The sequence below is a fragment of the Aotus nancymaae genome, unplaced genomic scaffold (genome assembly GCF_030222135.1).
Source record: "Aotus nancymaae isolate 86718 unplaced genomic scaffold, 86718_ANA_hifiasm-v0.15.2.pri h1tg000053l, whole genome shotgun sequence".
Lineage (NCBI taxonomy): Eukaryota > Metazoa > Chordata > Mammalia > Primates > Aotidae > Aotus > Aotus nancymaae.
In genome coordinates, this window is record NW_026988467.1 from 15,774,326 (window position 1) to 15,788,821 (window position 14,496).

The following is a 14,496-nucleotide window of genomic DNA, read 5'->3' on the forward strand; positions in this document are numbered from 1 at the left end:
AACATATGAAACTTCCCAAATCACAAATGTTGAAAATGAATCTTGGCTGGGTGAAGCGGTTCATGCCTACAATCCCAGCACTTTGGGAGGCCAAGGCAGGAGCATCTCTTGAGCTCAGGAATTCAAGACCAGCCTGGGCAACACAGTGAGACTCTGTCTCTACAAAAAAATTTAAAAATTAGCTGAGCATGGTGGCATGTGCCTGTGGTCCCAACTACTTGGGAGGCTGAGATGAAAGGATCCCTAAACCCAAGAGGTAGAGGCTGCAGTGACCTGTGACTGTGACACTGCACTCCAGCCTCCAGCCTGAGAGATAAAGTGAGACACTGTCACAAAAATAAATAAATAAAAGGAAATGAATCTAAACTCATCCAATGCACGAGCTACTCTCAGCCCAAGCCTCCTGTTCACCGACTCTGCGCAATCAACCCAGGGAAACAGAGAGTGTGCGGGCCACGGGGATACTCACAGCTGGTTAAACATGCGCTTCATCTCATCGGTGATGTTCATGGAGCCGACCTCGTCATCTGAGAACCGGTTCACCTCCCCGTCCTGCTCAGAGATGTCATCATCTGAAGCGACCTTACGCTCTTTCTTTTTGGGGACCACCTGAACCGGAAAGAAAGAAATCAAGGTAATTGGGGGGGTCTAGTCTAGGATGGAGGGTAAGGGTGAACTGGGAAGGGAGCCGGCATCCCACGGGATGATGAGCATGGCTGGGGCCGGCCAGTGCCAGGAAAGGTGTGCAGGTCCTCTAAGAAGCAGGCGGTGTTAGCAGGAAGCATGAGGTGGGAGACATGCAGGGGGGACACGGATGGCCTGGACTCTTCCCTGCCCTGGGCAGCCCGGTGGGTGCGCCGGCTCAGCTCGCCCTTTCACCACAGAAGCAGCCCCACAGTTTGGAGAGAGGAGCAGGCCAGACCAGGACACAGAGTCGCCTGGGATATCTCAGAGCCAGCCAGAGAGACGGAGAACCCCTGACAAAGGCCATACGGCCCCATGCTGCCCAGAGCCCTCCTGCTCACATGCAAAGGCAAAGGACAGGTGGCCCAAGGTTCACCAGAAGCTTCCACTCCAAGCAGACAAGCCATGAGCAAACGAAGGCTGCATTGGCCTCCCCTGCTTCCCCGCAGAGGGACAGCAAGAAGGCATGGAGGTGGAGAGAGCCCCAGAGAGGCCCAGATCTGGCCCAGCGACGTCAGTCACACACACAGAGCGACAACACACCATATATTGCCCTGGGCTCAAGCAAAAGCCAAACCACAACCCGAAACTCAAGAAGCAGCCTTCGGAGAATGACATGTGCCTCATTCGGCTGGACTAGCCCCCAGCCCTCTCCGGAGGACAGCCTCACTCGCGCTAACCTGATCGCCGTCTCTCGGGGGCACCCACACTTGCACGTTAGGTCGGGGGGGTATCGAGAGCCTCTTTGGGGGGGAATGAAAAATAGTCAACGGCCAACAGGTCCTCTTCTGAACTCTGAGGCCCCTCTGCCAGAGCTCAGGCCAGCTCCCCCAGTTCTCCCCATAACCTGGCCAGGGCTCCCCAACCATAGGGATGATGCCCAGTTCTGGCACCCAGAGGAAGGGGCAGGAAGCGGGACAGTGGGTGCAGTGTGGGCTGGTGGAGCAGGCCCTGGAGGGGCAGGAGACTGAGTTCTGCCACTTCCTTCCTTGAGTACAGCACATCACCCTCCAGGCCTCGGTCTCCCCAGCCATAGGATGAAGTAGTCAGACCAGCCTATGAGTCCACGGGTGCCTGATTCTACTTTTCCTGGGGAGCCACAGGGTTGGGTAGTGCTACCTCTCAGGGAAAGGGAGGGAGTGAGTGGGATGTGGAGGGAAACAGGGGTTGGCCGGGTGGGGGTGGAGGCCAGGGCTGCATTGGGAGAGTCGGGGGTTGGCTGGTGAGCAGGGCAGCCCTAGTCACCTGGAAGATCTTGGACACGTCTTCCGAGTTCCGCTGCTGTGCGACATCGCACAGCTTGGCCGTGATATCGATTCGGCGGCAGATGTCCATGTCCACCTTCATGGCCTTTTCTTGGATCTTTGTGTCCAGGTCTGTCATGGGCTGCAGGGAGGACAGCAGGGTTTACATGAGCAAGGGATGGAGCAAGCCTGGGGGCCTGGGCAGAGAGGTGGGGGGACCCCTAGGTGTCAGCAGGGGTGGTGCAGGGAGGCCCCCAGAGTCCAAGGGTGCTTTGGGCTTTTCCGTGAAGTGGAGGGCTGCAGCGGCACTGCTCGGGGTGGGATGGGGCTGGGGCCTTGGGAGTCAGGGGCCAGTGTGAGGCCGTGTGTGCTGCTCTCCCTAAGGGCTGGAAGGCATCCTCCCAGCAGACACAGGGTCCATGTTTACTTTGTTAGACCAAAGAAAAAAGAAAAACAAGTCCCGCTGGAGAAAGTTGGCCTTTCTTCTTCCACCGGCATGTCCCACCTGTCCCCCACACAACACTGCCTGCCCAGGTAAGGCAGCTCTCTCTCCTGGACACTTCCCACGGCTGGCAGGGGGAGTCATTGATGACCACAGGGTGGATCCCCCTGGACCCAAGTGAGAGGGAGAGCAGTAGCCTCCAACTGGGGTCCCAGGAGGCTTCTACCAACCACACCCCAGCTTCATGCCCTTCCACACCAGGAGCCACACCAGACTCAGTCACCCACGTTCTGGCCCCTTCTGCCTTCTGGTGGGGTCTCCCCCCCATACTGCCCACTGTCTGAAGGAGGAGGAGACTTAGGTCTCCAGCAGCAAGGAGCCCTTTGCTGCCAACAGCTCTCCCCCACCACCCCCGACAGAGAGAGGGGCCCTGGATTGTCAAAAAGACACGCACGCTGGCCTTTCCTGACCTCACGGAGCAACCCTGCCGAAGGCCACTGGGCCTACGAGTCTCTCAGGCCGGCACAGACCAGAGGGCACCCAGCCCAACCTGCCAGACGCTCCGCTGCGCCCAGACACTGAGGCCTGCCCTCATCAAGGCGAGCTGGGAAGGAGTGGGAGCAAACACACATAGACCATCAGGGGAGCCCGGGGGAGGACGGGATGGGTTAAGCAGCAGATTAATGCATCTCTACTCAGACCAAGGGAAGCGGAAGTGGGGAGGGGGCAGGAGGAGGGCGCCTGGTCTCCGATGCATCCAATGCATCCATCATCCTCACGGTCAAACACAGCCAGCCAGGATTCTAACTAGAAGCCGAGCTCTGGAGCCTCGGAGGGAATGAAGCATTTTGCATGATGGGTGTGGGGGAGGTCATAACAACTAGGGGCAGCGGCGGCACTTACGTCACTCATAAGCCCCTTAAACACCACCAGCTCAGCCTTGAGCCGCTCGATCTTCTCATTCATCTCCTCCTGGATGGCATCAGCCTCCTGTGCCGCCTGCGGGGACGGAGATAGGGAGGCTTCAGAGGGGCCGAGTCCTCTGGGGATAGGAGGGTCTGGATCCCTGAGTCCAGAGCCCTGGGCACTCAATGTCCACCCCAGCTGGGCACCTGCATGCCAGGGAAGGGGCACCAAGGACCTCGTCCCAGCCTGGCTTCCCCCCCAGCACTGCTGACTGCTTAAAATACTTTTCACTATCACATGGAAAAATCCATGGCAGATATTAAAAGAAAAAGAGCAGGTTAATGAACAAGCAATCCTATTACATTAAAAATATGAGATCAGGCCAGGCATGGTGGCTCACACCTGTAATCCCAGTACTTTGAGAGGCCAAGGTGGGCAGATCATGAGGTCAGGAGTTCGAGACCAGCCTGGCCAATATGGTGAAACCTCATCTCTACTAAAAATACAAAAATTAGTCGGCCATCATGGCACATGCCTGTAGTCCCAGCTACTCTGGAGGCTGAGGCAGGAGAATCACTTGAACCTGGGAGGCAGAGGTTGCAGTGAGCCAAGATTACCCCTCTGCACTCCAGCCTGGGTGACAGAGCAAGACTCCGTCTCAAAAAATATATATATGAGATCAATCCGTGTGAAACTACCAATATTGGATCATCTCTGCTTTCAAAAATGACAATGTCATGTGTGTTGACCTAACAAGCATCTAAAGAGCATGGGTGCATGTCTGCACAGACAAGATCAGAAGGTCGCACACCAGTTTTTCAACTGTGGCGGGGTGGAACTGGAGATAATTTTTACTTTCTTTGTGCTCTTCTATATTTTCCACATATTTGACCATGAACTCATTAAATTTATAAAGAAAAAACTACTTTTGTTATAAAAGAAAGGGAAACATTCAACCTTTTCCCTCTACACATTGACAATTATCTCAATCTGTCTCTTTCTTAGAAGGTAAATGCTTTAAGTGTCAGAAAGCAATTTCTAAACATTTTCTTTTCTTTTTTTTTTTTTTGAAGCGGAGTTTCACTTTTGTTGCCCAGGCTAGAATGCAATGGCATGATCTCGGCTCACCGCAACCTCTGCCTCCTGGGTTCAAGTGATTCTCCTGCCTCAGTCTCCTAAGTAGCTGGGATTACAGGCATGAGCCACCACGCCCAGCTGATTTTGTATTTTTAGTAGAGAAGGGGTTTCTCCATGTTGGTCAGGCTGGTCTGGAACTCCCAACCTCAGGTGATCTGCCTGCCTCAGTCTCCCAAAGTGCTGGGATTATAGGCATGTGCCACCACGCCCAGCTAATTGTGTATTTTTAGTAGAGAAGGGGTTTCTCCATGTTGGTCAGGCTGGTCTGGAACTCCCAACCTCAGGTGATCTGCCTGCCTCAGCCTCCCGAAGTGCTGGGATTACAGGCATAAGCCACCGCACCTGGCAATTTCTAAACATTTTTGAAAGAATTTTTCATGCCTTCTCATGGGGTTGCTACTCTTGTTCCCATTTGACCGAAAGGAAAATAGAGGCTGAGAAGATGAAGTTTGCTGCTCAGGTTACACCACAGGCGGAGGAGTTGCAGAGCCCAGAATGCAGAGATTCCAGCTAGAGCAGCAAGGGGAATGTTCCCAATTGCCCACCATGGAGAGCCTGCTCAGACTGAGAGCCCACCTGTGACATGCCCACCTGCCCTCTTCAAGGCCTTCAGCCCCAACTCAGGGCACCCTGCTTGCTTGGGGGCTTACAGACCACCTAGTCCAAGCCTCAGGTGGGGAGACAGTGACTGGTGAGAAGAGTCGCGGTCCCAAGTCATATAGCAGCTGGGACTTGCACCCCGGGACCTGGACCCAGGCTTCTCAACTCCTGCATCAGGGCGCTTGTGCAACACTGTGCTGGGTCCATTCCTAGCTTCCAAGCAGAGGAAGTAAAAGAGATCTCTTGGCTCCATAAGGGAGAGACTGAGGCAGCAGGAGGTAACACAGAGTAGGGGCTGTGCGAGAATTTCCTGCCTTTGCCGCATGAAGACTGCACCCCTTGGCCACATGGCTCTCTGGCGTGCCCTCTCCTGGTCGGGATGCCCGAGGGCTCTTACCTCCTGCAGCGTTTCCACCATGGTCTGAAGGTTCATGCGCTTAGCAAGTTCCTCCTCCCATCTGTAAAAGCCAAGAGGAACAGGTGGTCAGAAGGTGAGCTCCAGAAGGCCAGTCCAGCCCTCGGATACAACCCAGCATCCACCAGGGCCTAGCTTGAGCTGGGCGAGGAAGGTGCATTGGGGCATCCATCCCTGCCTGCCCTCTGGGAGCGCCCAGCCTAGGGGAGGTGCTGTGAGAGGACAGCCAGGCTGACACATAATCAGAGTACCAGGTGGTGGTGACAAGTGCCACACTTAAAGTATGAGCCCAGCACCGTGGGAAGACAAAGGTGGGAGGGACTGCCACCCTGCCTGCATGCAAACTGTAAAGTGCTGTGCCAACACTGCTGCTCCTGCTTTTGCTGCAAGATGCAGTCGCAAAGCTGGTCCTTAGGAGCCAGGCTGCAGCCAGCTCCGCTCTCGGGCTCTTCTTTGCACCCACAAGAAACAAACTTTTATTGTGCTTAGCATTGCGATGTCCTACAGCCTACCCAAACCAACACAGAACCCTCCTATATAGGTGTTATCATCCCATTTTATAGATGTGGAAACCAAGGCTCGGAGAGGCTAAACGTTTTCCCCAAAGACACACAGTGAGGCGGTGGGGCTGGAATTCAAACCCAGGTTTGTTTCATTACATTAAAACAAAACCCAGTAAATCCAGATCTAGCATTTATGATGTGCCAGGCCCTGTTCCAAAGGCTTCCATACTACTCTTTCGCGTGTGTACTGCTCCAAGCTGAACAGGAACACAGGCAGGGCAGAAGGCAGAGGAGGGTTCAGTGGACCCCCAGCCTCAACTGCAGGAAGGGATAGGAGCAGTTCCCTGGGGTTGGATGATAATACCAATACCAGAGCCACCTTCACTGAGACTCACTTCATACCAGGCACTGTTCTACGTGAAGTTTATTCAATCCTCGTAACAACCTATGCTGTAGGTACCGTCATTATCCCCAGAAGAAAGCAAGGCCCAGAGGCACAAGCTGATCCCAAGGCCAGGGTGAGGTAGGGTCGAGCTAGGACTGAAACCCAGGCGGGGAGGCCCCAGACCGGTTGCTCAGAATCCCCTCACGGAGCTCCTCATAGACGCAGGAACTGTCAAAGCCTAAAGGCCCCAACCCAGCTCCTCCAACACAGAGTCCCTCCCTCCCTAGAGGAAGCTGGGGGCAGGTACTTTCCCTCCCTCCATCCTGGGACAGACAGAGGAGCTTCTCTCCTTCTTCACCCCACTGCTACCCTCCCTACATGGCCTCGGAGCAGGGCAATCTGGAACCCTGTTAGGATGCTGTTGGGGCCAGTTAAAAATAGGCCAGAGGGGAGGGAGGGCTGGAGAGTTGGTTACGTCACCGGCTTTTGGAAACAAGAGAAAACAGATACTGTTTGCACACACAGAGGAAAATTCCTCCGCTCTCCCACATGAGACAGTCCCGGCCAGGGCTCCTGGAGGACACACAGTCTCTTCCTCTCCTGATTTTCTCTGGCCTTTCCCAGCCCCAGCTTTAGCTGCCAGGCTGAGATCTGTGTGGGCTCCAGGGTCCGGACCTGGAGGGCAAGGGACTGGGATTCCTGCCAGGGCTGGAGGGCACAGAGGAAGCTAAGAGGGGGCAGGGAGGGAACCTAAGGGCCTAATCCAGCCAGGACCATCTCATTGTACAGATGGGGAAACTGAGACCGGGTGGTCAAGCCATTTTCCCAGGTCACCTAGTATATCAGGGGCAAGGCTAAGAGTCCAGTCCCAGACCATCTCTCAGAAGAACAGGTCCCATGTTGGGGAGAGGAATCTCAAGGAGGGGGGAGTTCCCAGGCCACCGCACCCCTGTCCGGCAGCACAGAGCACCTGGGGCTTCCCTGAGGGGTAAAGGCCAGAGCACAAGTCCTGAGCTGGATCATCTCTCCTGGCCACACTGCTCAGAGTGGGGAAGGCGACTCAATTCCAAAGCCACTGAGCAGGGCGGGTGCAAGGGCGAGCCCCAGCGTGGCTCTGGCTGCAGCCTGGTGTCCAGGGCCAGCCGCTACCACATCTAGCGGCAAGAGCAGGAGTAGCAAAGAAGGGCGCAAAATATAAAGAATGACACGGCTCCTCCCTTGGACGCAGGCTGGCAGGGGCACCTCCCCGACATTCTCCATTCCCCGGAGGGCCCCCTGAGAATGAGGCACAGCACCTCTCACTTTTCCTTTGAGCAACCATCTCATGAGGAAGGCGAGGCAGGGGCCAACAGACCCCTTGTACAGATGGAGAAAACAAGGACCGGAGAGGGAAGGAGACTTGCCCCAAATCCACCCAAGTTGAGAGCGAAAGCCCAGATCTGTGGCTCTCCAGACACAGTAACAGCCACAGCAGCAGCAGCCACCATTCACTGCGGGGTACGGTCTGGGCCCCACACACCGGCTCACTGCCTTGGACACACACATCACTGGTTGAATGTGAGTTATTAACCCTCTTGGGGAAAGAATTTCTATCCAAGCCCATTTTGCAGAAGAGAGAGCTGAGGTTCGAAGAGGTAAAGTAACTCGTCTAAGGTCACACAGCTAGCAAGCAGGGAGCTGGGAGTCAAAGCTAGTCCACTCTCTAAGGCAGTGAGTCTCAACCTAGAATGTGCACACGAATCACCTGGACATCTTATTAACATGCAGTTCCTGGTTCAGCAGGCGAGGGCTGGGGCAGACAGCCCCCCAGTTATGCCAGGCTGCAGATGGCACTGAGTGCCCAGGCGCTGAAGACCACAAAACCCAGCCCCTCCACCTCACCTCTCCTCTCCCGCCCCAAGTTCTGCACTGGCCCCACGCCTCAGTCATGTTTCCTGAGCTGCACACACCGCACCCCCAGGATGAGCTTGCACCAGTGATTTCATGGGCTTTTTTATTTCCAAAGCCAGACTGGGTAGGCAGCTGGCTGGCCTGCTCCCAGAAGGTCGAAGACAGACCCTGCATGTGGACAGCAGCCGGCTTGACTGAAGAGCCTGTCACCCGCCCTGACATCGGCAGCGGTGGAGAAAACCTGGCTCAGCTGGCTCCAGTGTTGACAGTGCAGAAAAGCTCTGTCCTTGCACCGCTCTGAGGACTGGCATGAAGGGCCAGGTGGGTGATGTGTTTCTTACAGCACTCCAGACACCCGCATTCACTGCCCGCCCACCCAGAGCCAGGAAGCACTCAGCTTCACTGAGAACAGGTCAACCAAGTTGCTGGCGTGGAGATTTCAACACCTGCTTCCCAAACACAATCCTCCCTCTGCCCTGGGTCTGCCCACAGGAGTAAGGTTTCAGTGGGGAGGGTGTTTCAGGCAGAGAGACAAGCAGAAAGAGGGCGACAGGAAGGGACAGGCCAGGCGCCGTCTGCCACCAAGAGGCGGGTGCACCTACTTTGGGTCGGGGGTTTGCAGACATGGTTTCCTTTCAGCCTATGCCATCCCCAATCTCAGCCCAAGACCACAGCTGAGCAAACGACTTGCCCAAAGACTGCCTAGGAAGTGGCAATGTCTGGATTCGAACCCAAGTCTGGCAGAATCCTATACCCAGGCCTTTAAGGCTGAAAGGGGAAGGAAGGCTGGAGTGAACATAAAGAGATCATTTTGGAGGCACAAAGGTCAGTTTCCTTGAGTTTCTCTCAGCAACCCAGGAGCTGTTCTGTTGGCTGGGGAGGGGTCTTTTCTGGTCAGAAGAGTCCAGGATATTGACAGGCCTGTCACTGGAAGAAAATGAGGTGACAAACACATCCCAGTGCTCTCTGTGGGGCAGGGCCTTTCCATAGGTCTGCTCCGTCATACTGCGCATGCTCTGGGAAAGCTGCCCTGTCCCCACTTTACAGGTGGGAAAATGAAGACCCAAGGCTCATGGACAACTCCAGCCACAGCCAACATGGCTTGAATCACTGAGAGCCGCCCCTGCCCACCCTGACCCAACAGCTCATCAAACTTCCAGATCCTTCTCTCTTCAAGCGCTGGATGAGAGAGGGGACATTTATTGATTACCTTCTCGGTGGTGCCCACCATGTTTGGCACTCATTCCTCCCTCTATAAAATCCTGCTGAGCCCTCCCCTGGGATCCTCCCCATGTTGCAGATGAGGCTCAGAGGTCAGGTAACTCATTTCCCCTCTTCCTCCCTCATCAGCCCTGAAACCCTAGCCATCCTCCCAGCCTTGTCTCAAATGTCATCTCTTCCCCAAGCCTCTCATCCACTTCCATTGTTTGCCCCACAGCTTGAGGCAGCGGAGAGCCCAGGATCTCCTCTTCCCCAGTGGCATGGTCATGGGATCCCACGGCACTCAGCTGCCACCCAAAGGAGCCAGTTCCACGACACCAGGGCCAGTGATGGCTCCAGCGGGTGGTCACCGCCACGTCCACCTTCCCCACCACCACCAGGGGCTGGCACTCCTCTCGGGAGGTCTCTGGCACAAAGACGGGGCAAGGAGGAAGCAAGAGTCAAGGTCCTGGTCTAGGTGGGAAAACAGGCACAGGAGCTGCGTCTCAAGCGAAGGACCAGCCCCTCTGCAGGTCCAGAGAGCTGGTTATGATCATTTCTGTGCTTGCTGCTGTATTCCCTGCGCCTAAAACTGGCTGAGCACTTGCTAAAGAGTAAGATATTTATCAAATGCATTTGTTGGATGGATGGATGGATAGATGGATGGATGGATGGATGGACGGATGGATGGATGGATGAATAGATGGACAGATGGGCAGATGGATGGATGATTGAATGAATCCAAAGCTGCACTTACTCCTCAGTGCCCTGATGGCCCTCACCTCCAGCCAGAGCTCCCTTCCCCCTGGAGTATCCTTAGCCTGAACCATCCCAGCCGAGGTAGGCTTGCTGTAGGCTTGCGGTAGGCAAATTCCCAGCACAGGCCCCCCACACTCAGCTTCATCCATTGGCTCCAGAGCCTCTCCCAGGAGGCCAGGCCAGTGGGAGGGATGGCCGGAGCAGGAAGCAGGCAGGAGAAGGAGAAACCTTCCTTTTCCCACTTACGCAGCCCTGGGCCAAGGAGGGGAGGCAGGGATGTCAGGAGAAAGAGTGTAGGGAGAGGAAATGACTCCACAAAAGCACAGGGCAGCTGAGATCGGGGGTCTCGGCCATCATTTCAGCAGAACAAGCACTCTCTGAGGCTGGTGGCCAGGAGGGGGAGGCGGCAGCACCACCCCAGCCAGATGTGGTCTCTCTGCATTCCTCAGGAGCCACCACAGGAACCACGTGAGGAACGAGAAGTCTCTGCTGGCCACTGGGGAAAGGGGGTGGGCAGATTCTATGCCAGTCCCCACCCCCACCCTACTCAGAGCCAGTGTCTCCCCCTCCCCTATCAGCTCAAGATGACACACAGACCCACAGGAAAGGGACGGATGAGCCTGCCCTACAGAGGGGCGGAAACCCAAGCTGAAGTCACTGGCAGAGGGGCTGACTCACAGATTTTTCACTTCCTGTGCAGTCAGAGAAAGAGGCTAAGGGCTCCCGCTCAGAAGGAAAGTGGGTGCAGGCCCAGCAAAACAATGAAGGCTCCAAGGACGGCCCTGGGGCTCCTGGAGTGAGCATCCCAAGACTCCAGGGCAGCAAGAGGCGGGTTCAAATCCTGCCCCACCTCTTCCCAGTGTGTCAGTTCCCCTCTGGGCCTTAGTTGTCTCCTCTGTGAGTGGGGAAGCCAGCCACCCGCTTTTGAAAGTGGCTGTGGGAACCACAGGAAGGGGATGGTGTGGGTGAAAGCACCCCTGGCACCCATCAGACCACGGGTGCTCAGCAGCTCCATGTGAACTGCACAGCACGGCACGTGGCCGCCTCCCACCTCCAGAGTTGGGAGAGAGGTGTGGAAATCACCCACACCTTTCGGGAAGGGGAGCAGCCAGCAACCTCAGGTGAAGCTGGGCTGGAGCCCTCAGTGGAAGACTTCATTCTGGGCCAAGTGTGGGCCTGGCCTCCGGCAGAGGGCAGGTGGGGGCAGAGAGCAGCTTCCTTCCCAGCGGGTGGAGGGCTGGCACCCTCTCAGCTCCATCCTGGCCACGGGGAGCCACCCCACTGCAGCAGGGCTGGGCGCAGGTGGCCTGGGACTTGCTGGAGCCCGGTGGCTCTGACCACAGCAGACTTTGCCCGGCCAGTGCCCCCCAGCTCTGTGCTGCCTCAGCTCCTGTGTTCGCCCACTCACAGATGCACAGAGGGGTCCCTGCATGGATGGTGTCTTGCCTAGGCCTCATAGCAGAGCCAGGGCCAAGCCTGGGGGCCCCAACCAGCCGATCTTCTCTAGAATAATATCTGAGCTGGAGGAAGAGGGTGGAGGAACAGAGGTAGAGCAGGGGAGCCCTCTCTTCAACGCAGTTTCACAGAAGCTGATGGGCTGTGCAGACCAGAGTGGGCTCGCCTGCGGGGACAGGACTGTGCGCCCCCAACAACCCCCACTTGCTTCTGCTAAGCCGTTCTAGAGAACCTGAAAACCGCAACTGAGTCAACTTCCTCCTTGCCCATCAGCCCCCTCGAATACCACAGACAATTCATATTTAAGACAGAAAAAAAATACGATAAGGGAGTGGGAGTGGGGCAGGGCCGGGAATACAATGTGGAAACCCCACCACCACTGCTAACACAGGGCTCACCTCCCGGCAGCTCAGCCCTGAGGCACGTGTAGACACTTTGCCTCCCCACTTCCCCTCCCACGTGTGTGCTGCAAACATGTCTTCTCCCCCAAAAATGGACAGCCAATAAGCTCAAGCCCCTGCCCCTGGAAGAGGCCCCCTCCAGCCTGGCCCAAGCCCCGCCCCTGGGACACCTGGTACCACCTCTTGTGGCCTCCTGGCTCCCATCTTCACGGAGCCCCTGATCCCCGGGAAGGGCTGCCTCGCAGACGTGCCCATCAGAGCCTGGCTGTCCAGCTGTACTCTGCTGCTCTCTGAAGGAAACACAAATTAAATGCCAACTGATTGTCTCCAAGGAAGAGGTATTAATTTAATGTGAACACTTAACCAGGGCAGCCGATTCCATTACAGACTGGCGGTAATGGCCCAGGCAGGATGGATCACAGGCTGCACGCTGGGGATGGGGGCCAGGTTTGAGAAGCCACTACATCAAGTGTGCCCCAGCACACTGCCATCCACACAGACACAGAGCTGCTTTCAACCAGAAACAGTGGCCTCCTCCAGGGATGTCAGCAGTCCAGGTCTGTGCAAGGCTGCTCAGGGGAGAGGCAGAGGGGTCTGACATCCATAGGGAAGACCCCTGTGGAAGAGAGGGTACCAGGCTAGGAAGCAGGAGGTCCTGGTTCAAGTCCTGGCAGTGTTGCTAATTTGCTGCATGACCCTGAGCAAGTCCCTCCTCTGCCCTGGGCCTCAGTCTCCCCATCTGTAAGAGGATCTCTCAAAATCTCTCTGGATATGATATTTGCAGAACTAATTGCACACCCTGGATAGGGCCCTTCCTTGGAGTCCAGAAGAGTGACAGCCTCTATCCAGAGTTATCCTGGGTCCCATCAGGGCTCTGACAGCCTGCACTCAACAGCAGACACCCTCTGGGTGCCCTCTCCCTGATCAAAAATCATGGTGTGGGAGCATTCATTTGTTTGCCGATCATTTACTCATTCCATAAACAGTTCCTGAGGGCTTGCCATGAGCCCCACAGGCCTTAGAAAGTCAAAGGGTGTAGGCATTTCTGCAGACCTCTATAGGAAGGGCAGGAGAGCTGAAAAAGTCATCTGCCACTGTGTGATCCTCTGAGGGCCTGCCTACCTCAAGTTAGGAGCCTCAGTCTCCACCTCTGTAAAATGGGGATAGCAATCCCACCTTGGAGGGCTCAGGAGAGCAGGCTCAAGTGAGACACACAGGCGCCCTTGACAGATGATGCCCATGCTCTTCATTGGTGCCACCCTGGCTCTACCTGCCTGGGGGAGGGAGGGGCAAATGGGTGGGTCAAAGTCTGGACCCTCTAAGCAAGGACACTTGTCCATCCTGTCCTGGCCCTCTGGGGACCCAGGAGCAACTGAGAGAGGTGGCACTGGAATCAAGTTGCTAAGGAGTTTTCCCAGCAAGGAGGTGAAAGTGAGTCCCCCTGCCAGGCAGGGAGGATGAGCTGCATGGGGTCATCACATTCCCCCCACCTGTTTCCTGGTGACCAAGGGGGCCCTTTGCAGGGCAGCTAGCTGGGCTCTGGGCTCTATGTGGTGAGCCACCAGGACTTGAGAGAGGTGACTGGGAGAGAACAGCAAGCCCCTAACTGGGGCCTGGCCCCACCCCAGCCACACACCCCTTCAGGCATCGAGGCAGCCAGCCCTGTGCAGGAGGTCCTGGAGCTGGTCCTGCCTCCGCCCCAGCTGGCTCTGTGACCTGGGGCCAGTCCCTTCCTCTCCTCTGGCACCACTTTCCCATCAGTAATGTAATGATGTCAAACTGGATGGATTCCTAGGGCCCACCCAGCCAAGTTTGATCAGAAAACAAGTTCCCTGATCCCTGGACAAGCACCCAACACTGACCATAAAGCCACCTGACAAACCACAAATGCTCAAAAGCCAGCTGGGACGTCAGTCCTTGCGTTCCAACCAGTGTGTGTAGTGGAGAGAGGAGCAGGGGCTCTGGAGCCAGAGGGTCCTGGGATCAAATCCCAGCTCTCCATCTTGCAGTTCTGAGACCCTGAGCAAACGAGGACCCTCTCTGGGCCTTGGTAATACCTCCCAGCTCTGAGGGGGTTTTGCCCACATTCCATGGAATAGCATGTGAAAAGTGCCCAGAACAGTGCCTGGCCTACCATGAGCATGCCATTGGTGTCATCATCCTCAACCTCGAAACCACCCAATGGCAGCCGCTCAGAGAGGTGGGGAGAGGCTGGGAGAACACTCTAGGACCACACTGTAAGTGAGGAGGTCAGACTTGTACCCAGGGCCCTCGGATGCCACAGCCACTATGCTGCATAACAACCATGTTGTTAATGGCCATGATAATGAGCTAGATGCCACCTTCACCTGGCTGAGTGGCTGGTAGTACATGGGGCGGGATGCCAGAAGGAAAGAAGCCAGATGCTAATGCCACAGAATCCCCTTACTGAAAACCCTGCATTCTCCCTCCACACCCCAGAGACACAACCCAGGA

At 56.0% G+C, this 14,496-nt stretch overlaps 1 protein-coding gene across 1 annotated transcript in view; it reads right to left on the reverse strand.

Annotated features, from left to right (window-relative positions):
* IFFO2 (intermediate filament family orphan 2) overlaps nucleotides 1-14,496 on the reverse strand; it is a 52,564-nt gene that overhangs the window by 12,047 nt on the left and 26,021 nt on the right. The window contains exons 2-5 of the mRNA XM_021668386.2: nucleotides 5,411-5,471; nucleotides 3,274-3,369; nucleotides 1,930-2,070; nucleotides 470-609 (exon numbers count right to left, since the gene is read on the reverse strand). Of these exons, the coding sequence (XP_021524061.2) occupies nucleotides 470-609; nucleotides 1,930-2,070; nucleotides 3,274-3,369; nucleotides 5,411-5,471 (438 nt within the window). The remainder of the gene's footprint in view (nucleotides 1-469; nucleotides 610-1,929; nucleotides 2,071-3,273; nucleotides 3,370-5,410; nucleotides 5,472-14,496) is intronic.